Source organism: Eutrigla gurnardus (assembly GCF_963514095.1).
Source record: "Eutrigla gurnardus genome assembly, chromosome: 1".
Classification (NCBI taxonomy): domain Eukaryota; kingdom Metazoa; phylum Chordata; class Actinopteri; order Perciformes; family Triglidae; genus Eutrigla; species Eutrigla gurnardus.
The window spans coordinates 10,151,629-10,171,326 of record NC_139915.1 but is presented as its reverse complement, the minus strand read 5'-3'; the positions used below and the strand labels follow the sequence as shown (position 1 = coordinate 10,171,326).

At 42.9% G+C, this 19,698-nt stretch overlaps 1 protein-coding gene across 9 annotated transcripts in view; it reads left to right on the top strand.

Moving 5' to 3' along the window:
* lmo7b (LIM domain 7b) overlaps window positions 1-16,135 on the top strand; it is a 28,194-nt gene extending 12,059 nt beyond the window's left edge. The window contains exons 10-32 of one of the 9 annotated variants that reach the window (XM_084017328.1): window positions 1,812-1,871; window positions 2,576-2,744; window positions 3,875-4,020; window positions 4,231-4,414; window positions 4,551-4,685; window positions 4,905-5,183; window positions 6,082-6,426; window positions 7,310-7,424; window positions 8,052-8,213; window positions 8,328-8,521; window positions 8,618-8,681; window positions 8,773-8,829; window positions 9,805-9,830; window positions 9,972-10,079; window positions 10,201-10,269; window positions 11,813-11,997; window positions 12,771-12,815; window positions 13,105-13,157; window positions 13,238-13,409; window positions 13,518-13,703; window positions 13,794-13,902; window positions 15,207-15,309; window positions 15,575-16,135. In XM_084017328.1, coding sequence (XP_083873454.1) covers window positions 1,812-1,871; window positions 2,576-2,744; window positions 3,875-4,020; window positions 4,231-4,414; window positions 4,551-4,685; window positions 4,905-5,183; window positions 6,082-6,426; window positions 7,310-7,424; window positions 8,052-8,213; window positions 8,328-8,521; window positions 8,618-8,681; window positions 8,773-8,829; window positions 9,805-9,830; window positions 9,972-10,079; window positions 10,201-10,269; window positions 11,813-11,997; window positions 12,771-12,815; window positions 13,105-13,157; window positions 13,238-13,409; window positions 13,518-13,703; window positions 13,794-13,902; window positions 15,207-15,309; window positions 15,575-15,597 — 2,989 coding nt within the window. In that variant the 3' untranslated portion in view covers window positions 15,598-16,135. Of the gene's footprint in view, window positions 1-1,811; window positions 1,872-2,575; window positions 2,745-3,874; window positions 4,021-4,230; window positions 4,415-4,550; window positions 5,184-6,081; window positions 6,427-7,309; window positions 7,425-8,051; window positions 8,214-8,327; window positions 8,522-8,617; window positions 8,682-8,772; window positions 8,830-9,804; window positions 9,831-9,971; window positions 10,080-10,200; window positions 10,270-11,812; window positions 11,998-12,770; window positions 12,816-13,104; window positions 13,158-13,237; window positions 13,410-13,517; window positions 13,704-13,793; window positions 13,903-15,206; window positions 15,310-15,574 lie in introns of all 9 variants that reach the window. The other 8 variants (XM_084017323.1, XM_084017322.1, XM_084017321.1 and 5 more) reach the window with 8 other exon arrangements.
* The last annotated feature ends 3,563 nt before the right edge of the window (window positions 16,136-19,698 follow it).

Below are 19,698 nucleotides of genomic sequence, written 5' to 3'. Positions count from 1 at the left end.
AACAACCCTTTCCTTCTCCTTAAAAACCAACGAAATGGCCTCCTTGCATTAATCATCAGCCCCACTTTTAACATTTTGAAGCAGCTCGGATCATTCCTGTGATACTGTGTTACCAGTTTTCCCAAAGCAATGTTCGCTCTTTGCTGCAGCATTGAAGATGCCCCTTTCCCCCTCCAACCTCACCTCGCCGTGACTCCTCCCGAGTGTGCTATTGATGAAGAGCTTTTCCTGCGAGCTATGTGTGAGGAAGACTCGGAGGACGATTATACTGACGCAGACCCTGTCCTAGATGACTTGTATTTCCGGCGAGTGCAGCAGACCCTTCATCAGACGTCTAACAACCCCGACTATGACCGCTTCTTACCCCGATATTGGACACCAGAAGAGGAGAGTCGTGTGCGGACGATCTATCTCGGCTCCCAGAGAAGACCCTGGTATCGGAAGATGCAAGGCTTAAGGTCTGTTGGCTTTTTTTTTTTTTTACAGCTCTACAAAACAAGGCGGTGAACCACTAATACTTTATTTCCTAAAGAAGGCAAGGCTGAAGCTGCAGTTTGTACTGTTGCTGGTTGCTTTACTGCTTAAAGTTGCATTGCCTGGGCAGAAAGTAATCATGATGACTTTTAAAGAAGTGAAAAATACTACATGGCTGGACTCTGACTTACTGTACTAACATGAAACTTCTTTTGCGCGTCGCTTAAATAACAAGGTCAAATGTTTTTGGCTATAGCGTTGGATAGTAATGCTAAAATCCATCTTAATTACAGCAGCAAACTAAATCCTAGTTTGCTAGGCCTGCAGGAATAGCTAGCGCTACTTTGCAAGACGGATGACTCAAACTGCTAAACCCAATGTGTTGCAATTTCTTTTTAATCAAATTTTCCGTGTTATTTATCGAGTCTGCCGTTCATAACGTTTGCACTCATTTCATGCATCTTGTTTTCCTCGTCTCTGACTGCAGTCATAAAGCTTTGGGTTCGTCCGAGGAAGTGTTGGACTTAATTTCCTGGCTTGTGACGTCTGCTACAGTACAAGACGTCTCTTCTACACCTGGAGTGCCTCCAAACCATCGCTAAGAGACTCTCTCCCGAGTCTGAAGATCCACAGTGCACGCAAGCACGCCCCAGACTGTGGACACAAGCTCTTAACACACTATCCTACTTATCTCGCCACGTACCGAAGTGGCAAAGTGCACCTGTTATTCCTGCATTTGCAAATCTCGAATCCATCAGCAAAGTGCTTCATTTTAATATGCAAATATTTCCCTGTTGATCGACAGTTTTATGAAGTTATCTGGAAAAGAAACATGCCTCGACGGTGTACCGTTACCGCTGAATGTTTTCCTACTGCACGCTGGCATTCTATCTGGCACCTTGTTTACAGTGCTGCTGATGTGAGGACTTTGTAACGTCATCATGCTGAGTGACTCATTATTTCATATGGGTTAACCATGCGTTGTGCCATACTTGACACATTCATGTCATTTATAACACCTCTTGTGCCGCCGCTGTGTTCCAGTTTACTTTGTGTGAATATCGCTTCAGTGCATCTCAAAATGACTCAATAAATTGACTAAAATATCGTGTGTCAAACGCATTCTTTCTGCTGAGATCTTCTTCGTCTTTTTAAAGGTTTGTATTACAGCCGAGGCACTGAAGACACGCGTTCAAATAATGTTGCCTCAGAGTAATCTATCCATGTAATGTTTGTAGTTCAGTATAGCCCCTTGTCGAGGCTTCATCATTTGTTGCGATGCCTTTTTAATATTTAGATGCATAATGGCGTCTGTGTCTGCTTCTTTGGTTCCGTAGAGCATATCAAATCCAGGTCAGACCTGAGAGACCAGTTCAGGTCAACCCTGGCTGGATTTGGTGAGTCGTACGTTTTGGACAAAAAGTGTCTGAGACTCCTCTGAGCATAACTGCTTTGCTGCTGCTGCATCTGGGTGTGCTTTGCTTTGTATTTAGCTTGCCCACCTACCTAAATTATGCCGCAAACATAATTTGCCTTTTCATGAAGATGAAGCACTTGGTATACCTCCCACTATTAATTTCCCGTGCGGAGTCCTGACACTAGAAGTGATGACAAACTACAGGATTGTTTGTAATCACAGTCTTCGTTCCTCCCGTTGAAATGATGTCACAGTTTAGATATACCACCTGCTAAATGCTGCTGTAAGTTATTTGAATGTCACATCTGACACCCTCCGTTGCCCACAGCAGTGCTATTACTTGTTACAAGTCATGGCTGTTGTGTTATCCCGACAGCAACATCTGTTGCCATTTATACTGCTGCGTTGCTTGACTTGCATGCGACTCTGCTGCTCGCACTTTGCTAAGGATTCTGTTGTTTGCATGCAGAATGTGTCGTGTTGCAGCTGTTATACTCTGACGTGCTGGCCTGTGATGTACAGTGAACAGTGAGTGTGTGTGTGTGAGCTGACATGTAGCAATTTGTGTGCGCTGCATTGCAATACTATTAATCATGCTTCTTCCGCTACGTGGTGTTGCTGCAGCATTTGTTTTCCGTTTATCCATTATTTATTTCCATGTCCTCCTCCGTCTGTCTGAACCAGGAGCAAATCGCTCAGTGACATCCCCATGGTGTACCCTGTGCGTAAAGTTCCTGATGGGAACACCATCTATGATGTGGACCAGGACACGGCCACGGCAACGGAGTGGAATAAAGAGAACCAACGGAAGTGTAGCGTCGCTGCCAAAGACGGTGAAGCTCAGTGGCAAGATGTAAGTCTATAAATGTCTTCAGCTAGAATATGTTCTCACCACAAAGTCCATGGCCAAATCCCAATGTGCCCCCTAAGGTCTAAGTCCTGAACCCTCAAGGACTTAACTGACGTCACCTGGTCGGTGGTTGAGTGTGAGAGGCTGTGAGGGCTGGAAATAGTAAAATGGGACGGTACTCGGCATGTCACTTTACTTTGATGACACAAAATGTATTATCTTAAAGTGTTGGTTTTTATTTTTAAAAAACGTACAGCCTGATCTGAACGTCTCCCAGACTCCTATCATCCGTAATTGTTAAATAATTTATTTACTTATTTTAGTTAAAACGGCCTCAATAAGCTAAATTATGGTTGATGATTAAACCAGGTGTGGAGCCTATGACATTCCTATGATTTCAACTGTTTTATGTTCCATATTAAATCTTTAATTTGAAAGTTGCTTAAATGTAATATTCCACACATGCGCTGCCCTCTTTGTGTTTTTTTTTTCTTCCCCTGGTAACCCTGTGTTTCATGTTGCAACGCTATGAACTGTGGGTAATTCCCTCAGGCGAAGTCGGCATCGATGCTGACTTACTGAAAGTGGGCATAAAGGGCACAAAATGTCCACGAGCGAGTCGTCACGCACTTCATGGTTTGACCGTGGGACAGAACCCTCAGGCACTTAACGGGAACGCACATCTGAGTCCGAGTCCGTGAGGGGGGGATGCTGGGATTTGGCCCATGTAGATGTGGTTAGTGTGATGTGCTCAAAGGTTTCCCGTGATCCTCAGGAGATGAAGTTAGCCCAGTTGTCATAGAATTATAGATGTTACAATTTCAGTTTTTCTGAAGGCTTTAAAGGAATGATCTCGTTGGAATTGGAATTCTCCATGTTGGTTTAAAAAAAATTTGATTTAATATTTATTCTCTACCTTGGTAATGTCCGTCCTTATTGTTACTACATCTACAGTTCCATAGCAACAAAGCTGCAAGTGTTAGCAATACTATATCTGAATACATGGTCATGCCAATAATGCAAAAAATATTATTCTAAACTAAAGCATAAGAAAACGTTTTGAGCCTCAAGTTATTTATAAATTTACATTCGTTACAAGCAACAGGGGTATTGGGTCGTGCATTGTGTTTCAGGACTTGACAAAGTGGAAGAATCGTCGCAGGAGCACCAAATCTGACCTCCGCACCAAATCTCAAGACAGAGAGCATGTCATTAACCAGATGGCCAACGGGGCTGTCATCAAATTTGAGAAGAAGGAAGCACAAAGCAGACCGCTAAGGTACGCTCCTGCTACACGGCTAAAGGGAAGAGCTAATTTTACACTGCCAGACCATGTTGCTACCAACGGTTTACATTTAAAGTGTATTACAAGCTGGGGACCTCGCTAATTGTTCAGTACACCACAGTCTACTCATGTAATATGACCCCCCCCCCCCCCCCATTTTTTCTGCTTCCTGTATTACGTCGGCTCCCCTTTCGAATCCCCCAGAGACCAGCAGTCACCACGCAGACACAGCCCTGCCCCTCATGCTAACGCCACCCCTCCTCTATCAAGACCATCGAGTTCTGATCTCCGGCCACATACTCGGGCTCTGCTGGCCCGTGGTTACGCCACAGAGACGCCTTTCAGCCCCACAGCTCCACTTAGCGCCCACAACTCAGCCCACACTCAGGTACGTTTACAGTTCTGTCCTGTTACGGCTCCTTGCCTTGATAAATGTCCCTGGTGGTGTCGACTTTAGTATAATTGTGGTGAAGTTGCTTGTTGCTTAGCAAATCTCCTGCCGGTGTTGACTTCTATATCCTCAGGGATCATCAGTTGGAGCGATGCCTGCCTCTGATGGGAACATCCTTGGAGAGAAGACCCACTCAGCTTCCTTGGCATCAGATGGAGCAGGAGTTACTACCCCATCTGTAGACCGGCCTTTCAGCTCCCAGACCCAGGTCAGAGCGCAGGGCAGCCCAGCTTCTCTCCAGCCCACATCTGAACCGGCTCAGCCCAAAACTGTTTTCACAAATCACATCTCCACTATGATCACAACTATAAAGCCAAATGTCAACTCAAAGCTAACCAACTCCAGGGAATCCATGTCGAATGCCAAGGAACTTCCATTCTGCATTGATCCAAAAGTTCCCACTTTTTGCTCCGACGCTGTTCATCAGGCAGAGGCTGATGCTCTGGAGGACTTGCCCCACCAGACTCGCAAGTCCCTGGAAGAGATCCAGAAGACATCCTGGGAACCAGCTCTGGAGCAAGGAAGAGGCCAGCAGGCTGCAGGCGCCTACAAGTACTTATCCAGAACTGTGTCGTGGTCCGGCTCAGCCAGCCTTCCTCGTGGCTACCGGAGGTCCGAGGGCTCGTCCCGTCTCTCTGCTGCAATCACAGCCAGGCCCTTTGGAACCAAGCCGTCCAGGATGTCCTCGCTGCCGAGACTGTGCACCGTGAGTTTAATCGACTGGTCTCCACACAGTAATTCACCAATTTATTAATAATAGCACAAATTACCTTTTACCCTGTGATGCTGGGCTTAAAGAATAGGTCATTTGTGTTATTGTCAAAAATTCCATGAAAAGACCAAACATCCTTAAAATGGATCACAAAGAAACCGTTTAAAAAATGATGAATACTTATTTCCTGAACAGCTGGGCCCTGTAGTTGGGGAAACCTTTCTCAAATGGCAGTAATTAATACATTTGACTGGGACTATTTTCAGACGTGGATTAATGCACATTTACCCGCCAACAAGTATGTATGTCACCAGGACTCAAAATTAACTACAACAACCATCGAGTGGCTTGTTGATATGTTTTTAGAAACCAAGAGAACTGTTCTTTCTATGGGATATGTTGATAATGACAAAAAAAACCAAAATATTTTAGTGGTAACTGCTTGGCATATTAGTATATCTCTAAAAAATCCCTCTCCACTCCATCACCCTCAGAAAAATCTGAAAATGTTTCCAACATTGTACTTTTTTGATAGCCAATCCCCATGATTCATTCAGGCTTTACTGGGACTGTAATAAACAGTAAATGGATGCAGTTCTCTTATTTTACAGTGTGCGTGCGTGCGTGCGTGCTATATGTGCTATATGTGAGTGAGCTTGTGTTACCTTTTGTTTTCTTGGATCGCCCTCCTCGTTAATAATAGAAACGCTGCTGCACCATTGTGAGCCGTGTCAACCCACTACAGGATTCCACATGTTTGTTTTCACGTAAAGCTGTTGGATGTAGAAATGAAGTACCAACTGACAAGTGACTGTGCTGATGGAAGCGTAGGCATGGCAATCTCATGTATCCGTCCTTCTGAGCACACATCTTGCGTTTCTTCGTGTTGCAGGTAGACAACAACCAGGGTCTGCCGCTGACGAGTGAGAACGGGGAATCTGCTTCTCCTACCGCCAAATCTTTGCTCAAAAGGCAGACTGCGACCGCCCAGCTGAAGGGTCAGCATCAGGTGTCGCCGAGATTGAAGAAAGCCAACCAGGCAAAGCTGAATGGAACAGAGCGGGGAGAGAAGGTGAAGGGTGCCTCTCTCTCCAGCCAGACCTCCTTCCAGACCAACGGCCACCACCATCAGACCTCCACCCAGACCCAGATACTACCACGGCCGTATTCAACCCTGCAGACCCACCGCAACAAAAGCTCCACCCTCCCACCTAATGTCAGCATTGACCTCACAAAGGTATGCTGGAGTATCTGTCAGCACACAGTACTATGTGTGTTATTTGATTGAACTCTACTCTTTTGTATTTGGGGATTATCAAATCAATCCATCAGTCTGACTGCCCATTGATCATTAGAAAGACTAAAGAGCCAAAGTTAGATTAGAAGAACACAAGTAAACAGATTGAAAAATAATCATTTTCCTACATAGTTTGAAATGATTCTCCTTCGGGATCAGTGGTGAGGCACTGATCATTATTTATTATGACTTAATTAACCATCATTTGGTGATGATTTAAGCAAAACAACAAACTGCAGAGGATAGATTCTTAGAATATATTTCTACTTATGAACTGAGCAGCTTGGAGCATAGACCAAAACATGACTATTTTGGAGAAGCACGGCAAACTTGGAAAATCCAGTGGTAAATAGACAAAGAGCCGACATTTATATTCTTCCTTCACCCACACGGGTGAGTCAGCCTCTAATCAGCAGAGCAAGTGGAAACACCTGTGTGGGTGTGCAGGGCCGTTAAACAATATTCACCCTAAAATGCCTAAAGCGTGTTTATTTGCTGAGTCACCAGTCATCTTTTTGAAGCTAATGATGACTCAATGTATGAGGTGTTTTTGATTTATTCTGCACTCGTTATTTGGAGTTAATGAAGGTTGGAAAAAAACGCCTTCCGATATATAACGGAAGGCATGAACGTCACTTTGAATCAGCATCTCAAACTTCCCAAAGATGGCATTTGTCGCAGCGCTTCCACGATGATTGCACTACATAGTAGATAATAAACTGGCCCCTCGGCGTGTATCCCTTACCAGAAGGATCTAGTTTCCACCAGGAAGCGTGGGACATTGGATCACAGGGTGTCACCTTCACGCTTGTGTGCGTTTCAGGTGGATCACAGTGACATGAGAGTCAGCCTTACTCTTAAACCCAACAGTAGACCAGACTTTGGTTTCCAGACTCATTGGGACTCCACGGGGGCAAGAATCAAATTCATTCAACCTGGTAAGACTTTATTAATATATATTTATCTCTGGATTTGTTGAAATCTTGACTAGTCTTTGCTTTGGGCCTGGTATTGTGAAACAAGCATGTGTGTGCAGTGCTACATTGTTCCTTCGATGTTTAGTTTGTGTGTTTTCTTCTCCAGGAAGGAGGATCTTTGTTTTAACATCCTGGCCTTAAAAAAAGAACAGTAATTCAAGACACTGACAGGTTTCAGCGCAGACAGAGCAAAGACAAATTGCCACTATCGAAAACACAGAAATGATGTGTCTGAGGCAATTTCTTGAGTGACGAGACACGCAGCGTCTCGTGTGGCTGCGATACGCAGTAAAGGCATGTGTAAACAGCGAGATGGTCTTTGGGATTTCTGTTTTATTTTGTTTACATGCATAAAACTCTAAAATGTAGCCAGTGATTTAAAACTCGACCATGAATATTTAATTGGAAGTGAGAGAGGTGTCACTTACTCGCCGCTATGTCGTTTTGGCTTACTGGCCTACTTTTCAACTTGGAACAGCATCCTTGCTGTCAATACTGCAGCTCAGTTTGTGCTAAACAAACAATTTCTTTAAAGAAAAGGTGTTCTGTCCTCGTCTCTTTTCCCTGATGTGTCCCCTCCCCCCCCAGGCAGTCCAGCGGAGCTTTGCCAGCTGTGTGTGGACGATGAGATTGTGGCTGTTAATGGAGTCGCAGTGGCTCACATGAACTACAACCAGTGGAAGAATAAAATGTCATCTTCCCTGCAAGCCGGCAGTCTGACCATGGATGTTCGGCGCTATGGCAACAAGGGTAATGAGTCAATTAAAGAAGGTCTTGTCTTTGACCACCTTTTTAATGATTTGTGCTAATTGAACCTCTAACTTCAAACCCGTGGCCACAAACGGCGTGACCTTAGTTTTGAAGGCTGGTTGTTTTCATTAGATTGGAGCATTAGTGAGGGGAGTCATCACCACCAGCCAGGCCAGAGCAGGATGACCCTCAATCTGACTGCGGCAGCACCTGTTCTGATAGGCTGCCCTGATCACCATGCCAACAGCGGTGCCTCTACAGAATCCACAGTCAGGAAAGTGTCCAAATCCAATGGGCAGACAGACGATGTGAGCAATGTTGTCACTTCAGTTCAAAGAGGATGCTTCTGATAGTGCAGCTTAAAAACTCATCCGGTGACTGTTGGTGTTCTGTCACCTGTGCAGGTTTTACACGGTAAAGTCGTGCATGGAGAGCTTGCTGACAACCAAAGGACAGCCAGAAGTAAAGGTCTGCAATAATGCACACGTCCATCAACAATAACTCTACATACATTATTTCTCACCTTTTTTTTTTATCTGCCATTCCTCTTTTTAAATAGATTATGATATTAGTAGGAAAAATCAGAAAAGGAGGGCAGAATTTTTCAAACAAAAAGGTAAAATTCTTGTGTAACTTGTGTAGCAGCTTTGGTGGCTGGTGCTGGGCTTCGTTAATTGTTTGGTATAAATGACAAGTACTTTTGAATATATTATTATTAGTATTTTATTTGCAGCAGCCAGAGTACAAACCATGTACTGAAGATGCAGCATTTCTATAAATGAATGTCTTTTATTTCTCCGTCTTAATGGCTTTTGCAAACTGTAGAAAAAGTGGGTGCACTTCACCTAGCAACCACAGAGCTGACAGCAGCGTTCATACTAATAACATACCATGTATGGTGTACAACATGCTTCATTTACTGCTCATTCTTCTGCACAATGTGTGAATTGTTATGCCGTCCTTTGTGGTTGTTAATGAATCCGCTGTGTGTCCTACTTTACCGGCGTCTCTTGGCAGGATTCAGCTCATGGGTTTACTTGTGTGGTAAATGTTTTGCTCTGTGTGTGTGTGTGTGTGTGTGTGGTGTTTCTCTGTTTTTGTTTTTTAACTGTACTCTGAGCTGCATGGTTGTTGTTGTTGTGGAGTTTCACCAACAAATGAACAAGCTGATTGCATGTAAATACTGTAAAAAAAAAACTGGCATGATTAAACTTTGTTTTTCAGTATTTGTGCACGGTATCTGTCAGTGGAGCAGATTAGCAGACCGTACAGTTCATGTTGATGCCTTTTCTGCAGCTAAGGCCAAAGGTTTTGTGCTGCTTAGGAAGATGCTGCTAAACATTAATTAGGGATCAGCAGGAAAGATAAAGTGTTGCTTTTTTGTCATCAAGTTATTGAGTGTTAAACCAAGCAAAGATGCACAAAAAGACAAAATAAGATTATTATTATTCTAAGATATATTATTAAAGGATTCTCAGTCTTCTAATGCATCCCCAGCCTGTGTGGTCTATATGACATTACACTGGAGTTGATTATGTTTGGGAGCTACTGTGTCACGTTCTCTCCACTGACTTGTTGTTTTCTCACACAGGAGGTTCAGAATCCGCAATATCGGATGTAAGTTCCTGCTTCACTTGATCAAAGGGTGTTTGTATGCATGTTCAAACATAAGTTATGCATGCGTGTCGAAAGAGTGTGTGTGTGCGCTGCGCCGTGATCACGTCCGTCTGAGCCGACAGTCTGTTTGTGCACCACCAGCTGCAGGTGCCGTCCCTGAGCCCCTCCTCATCCAGCTGGTCGTGGGACCGCGAGGAGGATCGGAGGCGTCAGGAGAAGTGGCAGGAAGAGCAGGAGCGCCTCCTACAGGTGAATACCACTTTCCCCAACATGGAACTACACAGCACACTCCTTGTTAATCTTCACCCTCAGATAAAGTTTAAAGCAACATGCAAGTGTGTGTATGTTTTTTTTTTTTTTTTTTTTAAAGGAGCAGTACCAGCGGGATCAGGAGAGGCTTGAGTCAGAGTGGCGGAGGGCACAACAAGATGCAAAGGAGGTAATGTTGTGTGGTTCACTGTAGGGCCCGACCGATAAAGGATTTTGAAGGCCGATACGATACAAATGTTTCTTGATTTAAAAATCCATATATTTCGATATATAAATCATTTTTATTTCAGAAAAGCCTAACAAAACATTAACAGATTTCCCTAACATTAGTTATTTGTAGATATTTATGAGTCTTCACTAAAATAATATGATAATGCTGTTTAAAAATGAACTTGTTTATCTTATTGTCACAACGGAACAGAGGAACATCAAAATATATTAAAGTTCTGATAAATAAAATGTATAAAAAAAATACAAACTCAAGATGTAACCCAAGTCCTTTTGAACAAAAACACAATAACAACGACAACCAAACACAAAGTTACCAGTATTAAAAGACTTGGTCAGCTTCATAAATATAACTTCGAACAAGACCGGAGAGAAATTCTGTTAAGTTCAATAAGGGTGTTTCGTCCGTTTTTATTTTATTTTTAAAATATTAATTTATCGGCCATTATAAATACCGATAGTAACCGAGTTTGGAAAATGCCTAATGTCGGCCAATAATATCGGCCCATCGATACATGGGTCAGGCTCTAGTTCACTGAGCCTTTTCCAAGATGCAGAACAGTTTAAGTTAGAACCGAGTCATTATGAAATATATCGTCCCATTTTCATCTATAATGTCACCATCAAAAAACATTTAGCCCAAGTATGTGCATGTAGATGTCCCCTGATTGACAGAACTACTTGGAAAACATTTTGTTAACCCTCAGAACGTAACCGTATTGTGATCCTGCATTCATATGGAATCGGCCAGACTGTAGACAGGAAATCATTTTAGTGGACGAGAGCAGAACGGTACAATTAGGTGAGACCGGCAGAGAATACTGGCAACAATAGATGATGGAGGGCATTGCTGTCAGAAACCCCCACTACTGTCGGTATACTGAGAGAAGCCATACATCTTCTTGATACCCTCGGTCTGTAGTTCGTGGTAGTAAAGTTTCATGAGGCTGTGATTCATTTTAGAGGTCACAACATGTCAAGTTTCAAAAAATGGCCTCACTCCACTGAAATGGCTACTCTGGGGAATAACATCAACACGTGAATATGATTGGGCTCATTGAATCCACAAGCTGCTCGGCTTTCCAATCATACCAGATGGAAATGTTCAAATACGCCATTTTTAGAAACGGGAAAATAACACATTATATACTGCATGCAAAACTACGTGAGCATGAAAGTAAAGGGGCGACTCCTGGGCATGCATATGACCCATTATCATTCAGATATCTCGAGGTGAGAGGTGAGCACATCCATAAGACAGAGCTGCATTTATAGCCACATGAAATACTAGAACAATTACATAAAATGGTCCACAAAAAAATGTTCTTTTTACATTTTTCACCATAGCGACAATCCTCATGCTACGACCCACCTTTACTGCTTATTAGATGCAGGAAGGAATCTGATTCATTTCAGGGTCGCTGGTAAATGTCAGTGCTTTACATTCTTTCTATAGAGGTGTCATTTCTGTCATACATTTGAAGCAGAACACCTCTGAGCTGACCAATGGAGGAGAGTGCCCTGCCAGCACCCCGCTCTATGTGAACGGATTGACAAACAAAACCAGAGCAGAACACCGCTCTGACCAAGATGAGCTGAAAGAAGTGGGATCAAAACCTCAACGTAACGCACGAGAAGAGCAGCATGAAATGATTTCTGAACAAGCCTGGTAATGTTTTATCTGCTTTTATCCGTCCATCCATTTGTCTGTGAAGATTCTCAGTCATCCAGGTCATGGTAACCTTTTTCAGGACGTTTCTCCTCTCATCCAAGAGGCTTCTTCCTGACCAGTGGGGAGTTTAGGTATTTAACCTCTTGTCCGCTCGTTACTACTGTGAGAGTCATGTGACCCCTGGACTCACACAGCTCTCAAGTGAAACTTGATTTGTTAGCACTTGTGTGAGTCCTGGGCCATCAAGTGAACTATTCACATGGGTATCGGATGGGTCAAAGACTCTCCGGTGACCCATCGTGCCACCATGTGAGTGTGTGGATGTTGGTTTGTTGAGGGACTGATCTGAGGACTGTATTGTATGTGGCTGTCTTAAACCACCTCCTCTGTTGGGAGATGGATGTTCCAGGCCGACGGATATGGCGTCTTTAACCCCTCTCTCAATTTGTCTTCCTTAGTCAGAATGCAAACAGAAACATCCAAACTCTCACTAGTCTGTTAGAAGTGAAGAAGCCTCTTGATGAGAGAAGCGTTTTCAAATCTGAAGCGAGTCCACTTGCCAACGACAATGCTTTTAAAGGTCTTATGTAGTTGTAATAATGGTGCTGCCTATTGAATGAAAGTTTGAGAATGTTTTTTTAAAGCAGTTTTTTTTTTAACATGTTTTCCCCCCCGACTTATGATCTTTCGAAATTGCTGCTGTTGCTGAGCCTGCTGTGCTTCCTTCTGCTTTTTCGTTGGGCCTTAATGCTTTCCATGCTGCTTCTCAGGGCTGAGGACTCCTGTGGCTTTGCTCAGCTAGCTCCTGCACACAGGTCAGCAATAATTACCGTATAATAGTTGTTAATATTTAGCTTTGGGTGTGTAATTTGTATTTTTGTTGTGTGCAAACGTAGCAGTGTGAATAATATGACGCAAGAGCATTGCCTATTTTTGGGACCGTTACCTCTTGTGAAAGGATAAACCACGTTGAAGCCAGCATCAGCATGTTACTGGCTTGGTGCAGACCCTGAAAGCACAATTATTAAAAAAAAATCCATATTAAAGAGTTTTTTTTTTTTTTTTGCAGAATAATTTGATCTGTTTTGTTTTTTTCTACCATAGGGCAAAGTCGTTGTCTACACCAGCATTAACTGGCCCACACATACATATGAGAGGTTGGTCCACCCTCACTGTCATGATATACCCCTCTGGTCTGGCCATGAACTGCGCTAACCCCCCCGCTTCTTTGCTTCAGGTGATGAGAGGAAAAGAAAAGGACCGTCCGTCTCTCAACCTGAGAAAGACAGGCAGCAGATATTGGAGGAGATGAAGAAACGGACTCAGCTTCTGACCGACAACAGCTGGATTCGCCAGCGCAGCAGCAGCTTTTACAAGGAGCCGATCTATGTCGGGATGCCGATGAAGAGGTGGGCGTATAGGCTCTCAGCCTCAAGGCAGCCGTTTGTTTCTCTACCTTTTGATTATGACGTAAGCTCCCTGTCTTTTTTTTTTTAACTGCGGCATCTCCTCTGCAGGTACGAGTCTCTGGACGACCTGGACACTTTGCGTCAGTTCCCCCTCTCGACCACTACATTCAGTTACCCTCGCCCACACTCGGCCGCTGCAGGTTACTGTGCTCCAAGTAGGAACTCCTCCTCCCGCTACAGCACCGGAGCAACATTATCCCACAGAAATGCTTTAGACGCCCCTCATCATGGCAGGTATGTAGTCCATTCAAATCTCAAGCCTGTCTCTGTTGTGCATGATGTTGTTTTCTGTATGTCCTCATTCATTAATGCGTGCTGTCCCAGGATGGTCAGTGGCAGGACGACTTGCTGTGTGTGTGGGCGTGTCCTTGGTAGTGGGTCAGCCGTGGTCATAGAAGCCCTTAGTCTCTGCTTCCACCTCGCCTGTTTCCAGGTGAGAGGTCATGACCGGGTTGAGGTGCAGTCACAGTTGGCTCCAATCCTAAACACATAATTACTCCGTCCCTCCATGAAGCGGTAGTTTCGGTACGAGCGATCTAGCTGGTCAGAGGTCGTCTATGTTCAGCTTTGATCTGCGAGTTCAGATTGTACTTGGTGCCATCGGTGTGTCCATCATGTGACACCATGAAACTACAAACCACAGCATTTCCTCCACCTGTTAAGCACATTTTCACTGTGCAATAAAAACAATGTGACATGTGCAATGGAAACATGTGACTGATAACAAATGGTCAGGTAAACGATGGCTGTATGCCGGAGTGCTTTACTGAGACATTTTCAATACGATTGATAGTATTACAAAATATGTGCAAACACAATGGGAAATGTGCAACACAAATTAGCCATATTTCCATAAATGTTTCCACATGGGGCTCTTTAAATTACATCACCTTTTGCCTGCTTCTTCTGCAATAGTGTAATGGCACCTGGCTGGAGAATAAGCAGCACCAGCTGCTAAGCTTGATGCCTCTAGTTTCTTATATTCACATGACGGTAATGAATAGAAATGCGTATTCATTTGCAGTTTTTCTTGCTTAAATGTGTTCCAAATGTGCGCTACATTTGGATGGAAACGTGCCTCGATCCTGCTTACACCCGCGTTCATCCGGCCCGGTCCACATGACCCTCGAAAGGAACCCTGACATAACTTCCTTTTTTTTATGCTAATTGTGGGTTAATTGGAAGACTAATGTTACTGCACCTGAACCAAAGTCAGCAGCAGTGTCATAGCTGTAGTCATAATCGTATCAAATTCACCTGCTAGCATTCTCTGCTTTTCTCTTTCCTAACCAGTCTGTTTCTGAGTCTGTGTATATACAGTATACAGACTTAAAAGGCGTGTTGTATTTCTGTGTTTCGTTTCTCTCTCTGCCTCTAGTTTCCTGAACGTCATTGGTTTCATGGAAGAAGCCAGCCTGTTGTCCTGCTTAGTTTTTAGATGTTTATTGTGGAAATCTCTGGCAGAGAACCCCCAAATGTAGTCTCCCTATGTCCATTAGCACGTAGCTGTAAAAGTTGATTAACTCTCTGCTCCAAATGAGCTACAGACGCACATAACACTCACAGGATATTTATAAAGCACGCGTTTGTATGCCGACGCAGAGCGTAGTTATTCTGTGCTTGGGTGGTGGACAATCTGGTGAAATGGTTTAAACACAAAGGGCCCACGCAACATGTCAGCTGGATGTCTCTTAAGCAGTCTTCAGTTGTTTTCTCACCTCTCCCCGCTCCTCTCAGTGTGCAGGCTGCCACCGACATCTTGGAGGAACTGAGGCTGGAGTCGAGGTTCGAATCAGAAACCAGCAACCCCACTGTGAGCCCTGCTATATTCAACTCAAGTGTGAGTACCGGTTTGTGTGAGACTCGGACTGATTCTCTCAGAAACAAATCTCGGCTTCTGTCACTAGCCTTCCCACGTTTTTTTTCTTACTGAATAAATACAATTCTTTTATTGCCAATTTTCTTGCTGGGGAAAAAACGGGAATGAATCCTAATCATATACTTAAAACCAATTTTACTTAAGCGGTGCTGAAATCGGAATTTAATTTGCTTTACGTTAAAACCACGAACTGCATTATTAATAATAATGGTTATCTGCTTTTTAGCCGCTGGTGCCCCGTCCATGTGAGCAACATGCTGTCCTCCAGATCACAGAGGAAGCAGCCGAGTCACTGGGAACTCCTGGATAAAACTAGGAAGACACAGCCAAGCCATGACTTTTGTCGCCCACAGTAATTGCTGGTAAAACTGTAATCTATGATGTGATGTAGAATCGTGACAGTCTGGATCCACATGCAAAGTAGACTCTAATATTTTTTTTAATAGAGTAGGAAATATATTGTACTTAGTTTCGGTCCTTTTTTCTACTAATTTGTTTCCAAGAAGATGAAACTTTAACATGAAATAAAGTAATTAGGAGTTATAAGTGTTTGATTACTGCTTTTATTTCAATGTTAGTGTTGCTTTTTGTCATATCCTGTCATGTCCACTCTTGCATTAAAGATCTTTCTTGTTCATGTATACGGGCATATTTTAATTTCTACTGAAGCACTTTCTGTTCTATTGTAATTTCACCAAGTGCACTTTGGGATAAATCGGTGGGTATATATCTCTCATGTGAAAGTGGGAATCTTAACTGAAATGTTTTTGTAAATAAAGTGCACTGAACATAATCTGATGGGTTTTATTTGTTATTTCTTTGTGTACCACACGGTGGCATCAGTGAGAAATGGCATTTGAATATGCTGAAATTATTTGAGCAATGAAAATATAATAAAATACGCACTAATAATGCACTCTTACTTCCTTTTGACATAATACTTAATAAGAATATTTTATTGAGAGTTGACGGTATTCCTGTTGTATATTCAGTTTGTTTACATGTTTTGAATAAAATCTAAATATGACTCTGGCAACAATGGCATCAGTCATAGGGATCCAAGAATTAGGAACTGCTACAATGAGTCCTTTTACATGGGCATGAATGAGCCCTTTATGCAGCTTATCTCTAATCATATTTGGGATATGATGGTTACATACTTAAAACACAAATGAGATGCTCCAAACCCCTGATCTAAAACGGGTTATTTATCTCCATGTAAACCCACACCAAGATGCGGCATGTTACATGAGGTGTGCCACTGTGAAAGAGTACAACCTTGAATAAATCATCAGTTTAACCTGTCAACATTTCAATTGGACTTCATGTTGTGCTTGTTTGCTGTTACGCAGTAAGGTGTGTGGGAGATGAACTGCAAGTTAACCTGTAAAGTGAGTCACTTTCTTGCCGGTGAGTTAAATAAATACCTTTCAGATGAAGATGCAGCATAATGGGAAAATCACACTGAGATCATTGTTTGAATGAAGCTGTTGGTTTTCTCGGCACTTTAGCTTTCTCACAATCAACTGTTTGACCTGACTCTTGGTGTGATTTTTGACACCTTCAAATGTGATAAACAAATTGTTTCAGTTGTCAAAAGTAGCTTTTTTCAGTTAAGACTTGTTTCTCTCCCCAAGAAGAGAGTTAATCATTCTTTTATTACCTCTCAATTAGCTTTGTGCAATTCTTAGTACAAAAAGCAGCTACTTCTTCTCACTGGGAAAAGAAAACTGGATCACATATCCTCAGTACTTGCCTCAATTCGCTAGCTCCCTGTCTGTTTCAGGATTGATAGATTGTCTTGCTTGTTTTTAAGGTACCAGCAGCAGAACTGTTGCATCTCCATCCTATTTTCTGGAATATCTGAGCGATTCTTATGAAAACTGCCCCGAATACAGAAGCATGTAAATTGCTTCTTGCGATTGGTTTGAGCCTGACTTCTGTTGAGCTGCATCTGAGTGTGTCTTGAGTCAAGACACAGTGTGGTATTTCTTGTTGAGAAATCCAAGATAATAATAGTAAAAAGTATCTGTTGAATAAACAGCTGAAACAGTTCACTCTCCATGCTTTTCAAATCAATGCTTTTAACATTTATGTAAACACTTAAATTAGTTTTCCATTTAAAGATATTGTTCCAATTCCCACTAAAAGCATGTAAACGGTACACTTTTCTTTTGCAGAAAACCCCCTCCCCACCTCCATTGGGTTGGGGTAAATAAGAAAATGCATTGTGCTATGTGGGCGAACTGACCTTTTAAAGGAAATTGGTAAAGCAAGGTTAAAGCGACAATAGCTGAAGAGAATGTTTTCTGTCCTTTAAATGGGTAGTATGTGTGTGTATATATATACAGTATACAAATACAATACATCTATATCTATAGAATATGTGACGGTTGGGATGCTACTATAAGATCAACCCTATGAGAGGGAGTGTATAGGATGTGGGATCAATCAATGCTTCAAAACAACATCTAAGCTACCTAAGAAACAACTACCGGGTCAGTGTTCAAAAGAGATTGGCGAGGTACAACAACAATGCTATGACAAGGATTGAGCCGGGACGACAGGTCAGAGGGGGGATGTCATCATCACCAACCCACACTCCAAGACTGGGTCCCAAGCTCCAAGAACAGCAGATAGCTGACCTGAGATTGAAGATCAGAAGCAAACTGGATACCTGGAACCCCTGTGACCGATTTCCAAGACTAGAAGATGTGAATGTGAGTGTGAATCCTAGAAATGCTTGGCTACAACATGAACAGCATAAGCTATGAGGAGCAGTATCCCCCATGGAGAAGTAGGCAGGAGGATCACAAGGCAACACGGCCTACATTTAGCCTATGAAGTAAGTCGTTAACAGTACTGGAGCAGCACAAAGCAGTATGAGGAAGTTGTGTGGCAATGCCAATCACACATTTGCAACAGCTATGTCTTCATGCCACATTTCAACTCAGACCAATGAGAAACATCTGAGGTGAAAAAAGGAGGCAGCTGGGGCGCCGGATAGTTCAGTGCTAGAGTTGGCTAAGACCTCACATCCCCATCTCAGCCCCATCTATCTCATTAAAGGCAAGACGGCCCAAAAATAACAAAAAAAATGAGGCTTTAAGGATACTGTTATCTAGCTGTGGCAGCAGCCGTGACCATTGTTTATTCTAAAAATACATTCAATATAATACATTCATTCATTGGTTCTTGGAAAGCTGAGCTCTGTTTGGACCAGAGACAGTCAAACTGAGATGTTGTCAGGCGCTCTCTGCCTGATGGATGGACATGTTTCCATGGGTTTACTGTGACCTCGTCTTTTGGAAGGAAGGGTTCAGTTCCCTTAAGGCACAAGTAGAGACATTTTTCAGTTCCTGACATGCTCCATCTGTTTCGCATGACTTTTGTCTACAGCATGACCTATTTAAATAGTGCAAGTACAGTTAGCCGGAAACTGCAGGGGGTCAAACAGAAAGGGCAGGCGAAACATGTAGACACATTAGTTGCTTAAAATGTAGCTTGCAAATTTGGAAAATTAACCAGATTTATACTTTGTGCAAAATGTTAACTTTTCCAAACAAATCCAAATGTCTGACAGACAAGTAACGCATATAACCACGAGGCACATGGTGTTTTATAATTGCAGAGCAGACAGATGGAAAATCATGACCCTGGTCTTTGTCAAAGACTCTTAAGAACACTGACAGGAAGGGTATTTAGTGGCATTACTTATCATCACCATCATAATTTTTACAAATTCGGAGGAAACATGTTTTCATGCAAAACTTTCACCACAAACATCAAAGAACTCTGGGCTGCTCAACAAATTTGCAAAGCTTCTGTGGGCCAAGCTAAGGGGGCCAAAAGGGATTATTCTGGGTTAGCCCCTTCCTACAGCAAATCCATACCGACCCACATTGAGCTCCCGGGGCTCGTTTTGAGATTTATAACTCTTCACATAGAGAGTTGGATTGTCTGTAATGCAGTTTTGACATGAAAATGCTGACAAACCGACGCAGGAAGCAGTGAGGAGGAAGTGGGCGTGTGTTTGCCTCACTGATATCTGTGTCCTTTCCCTGCAAAATCAGCACTGTAACATTGTCCAGAGCCTCAGCAGACAGGCAGAGTAATAGAGACGCCCAGCTCCACAGACAGAACATATCTCTCTAGAGTCCTCACTTCAACTGTAATGATAACTAAATATGATGCTTGGGGCCATAATTAATGTATAAAGGCTGAACAAGTCAACACTTTAAAAGAAGAACCCTTCTTTTAAAGAACCCATAAGCACCCTTTACATTTGAAACTGCCTGACAAGAATATAGTCCACAGCTCCTAATACCTCTGTGGTCCCTTGAGCTAAGT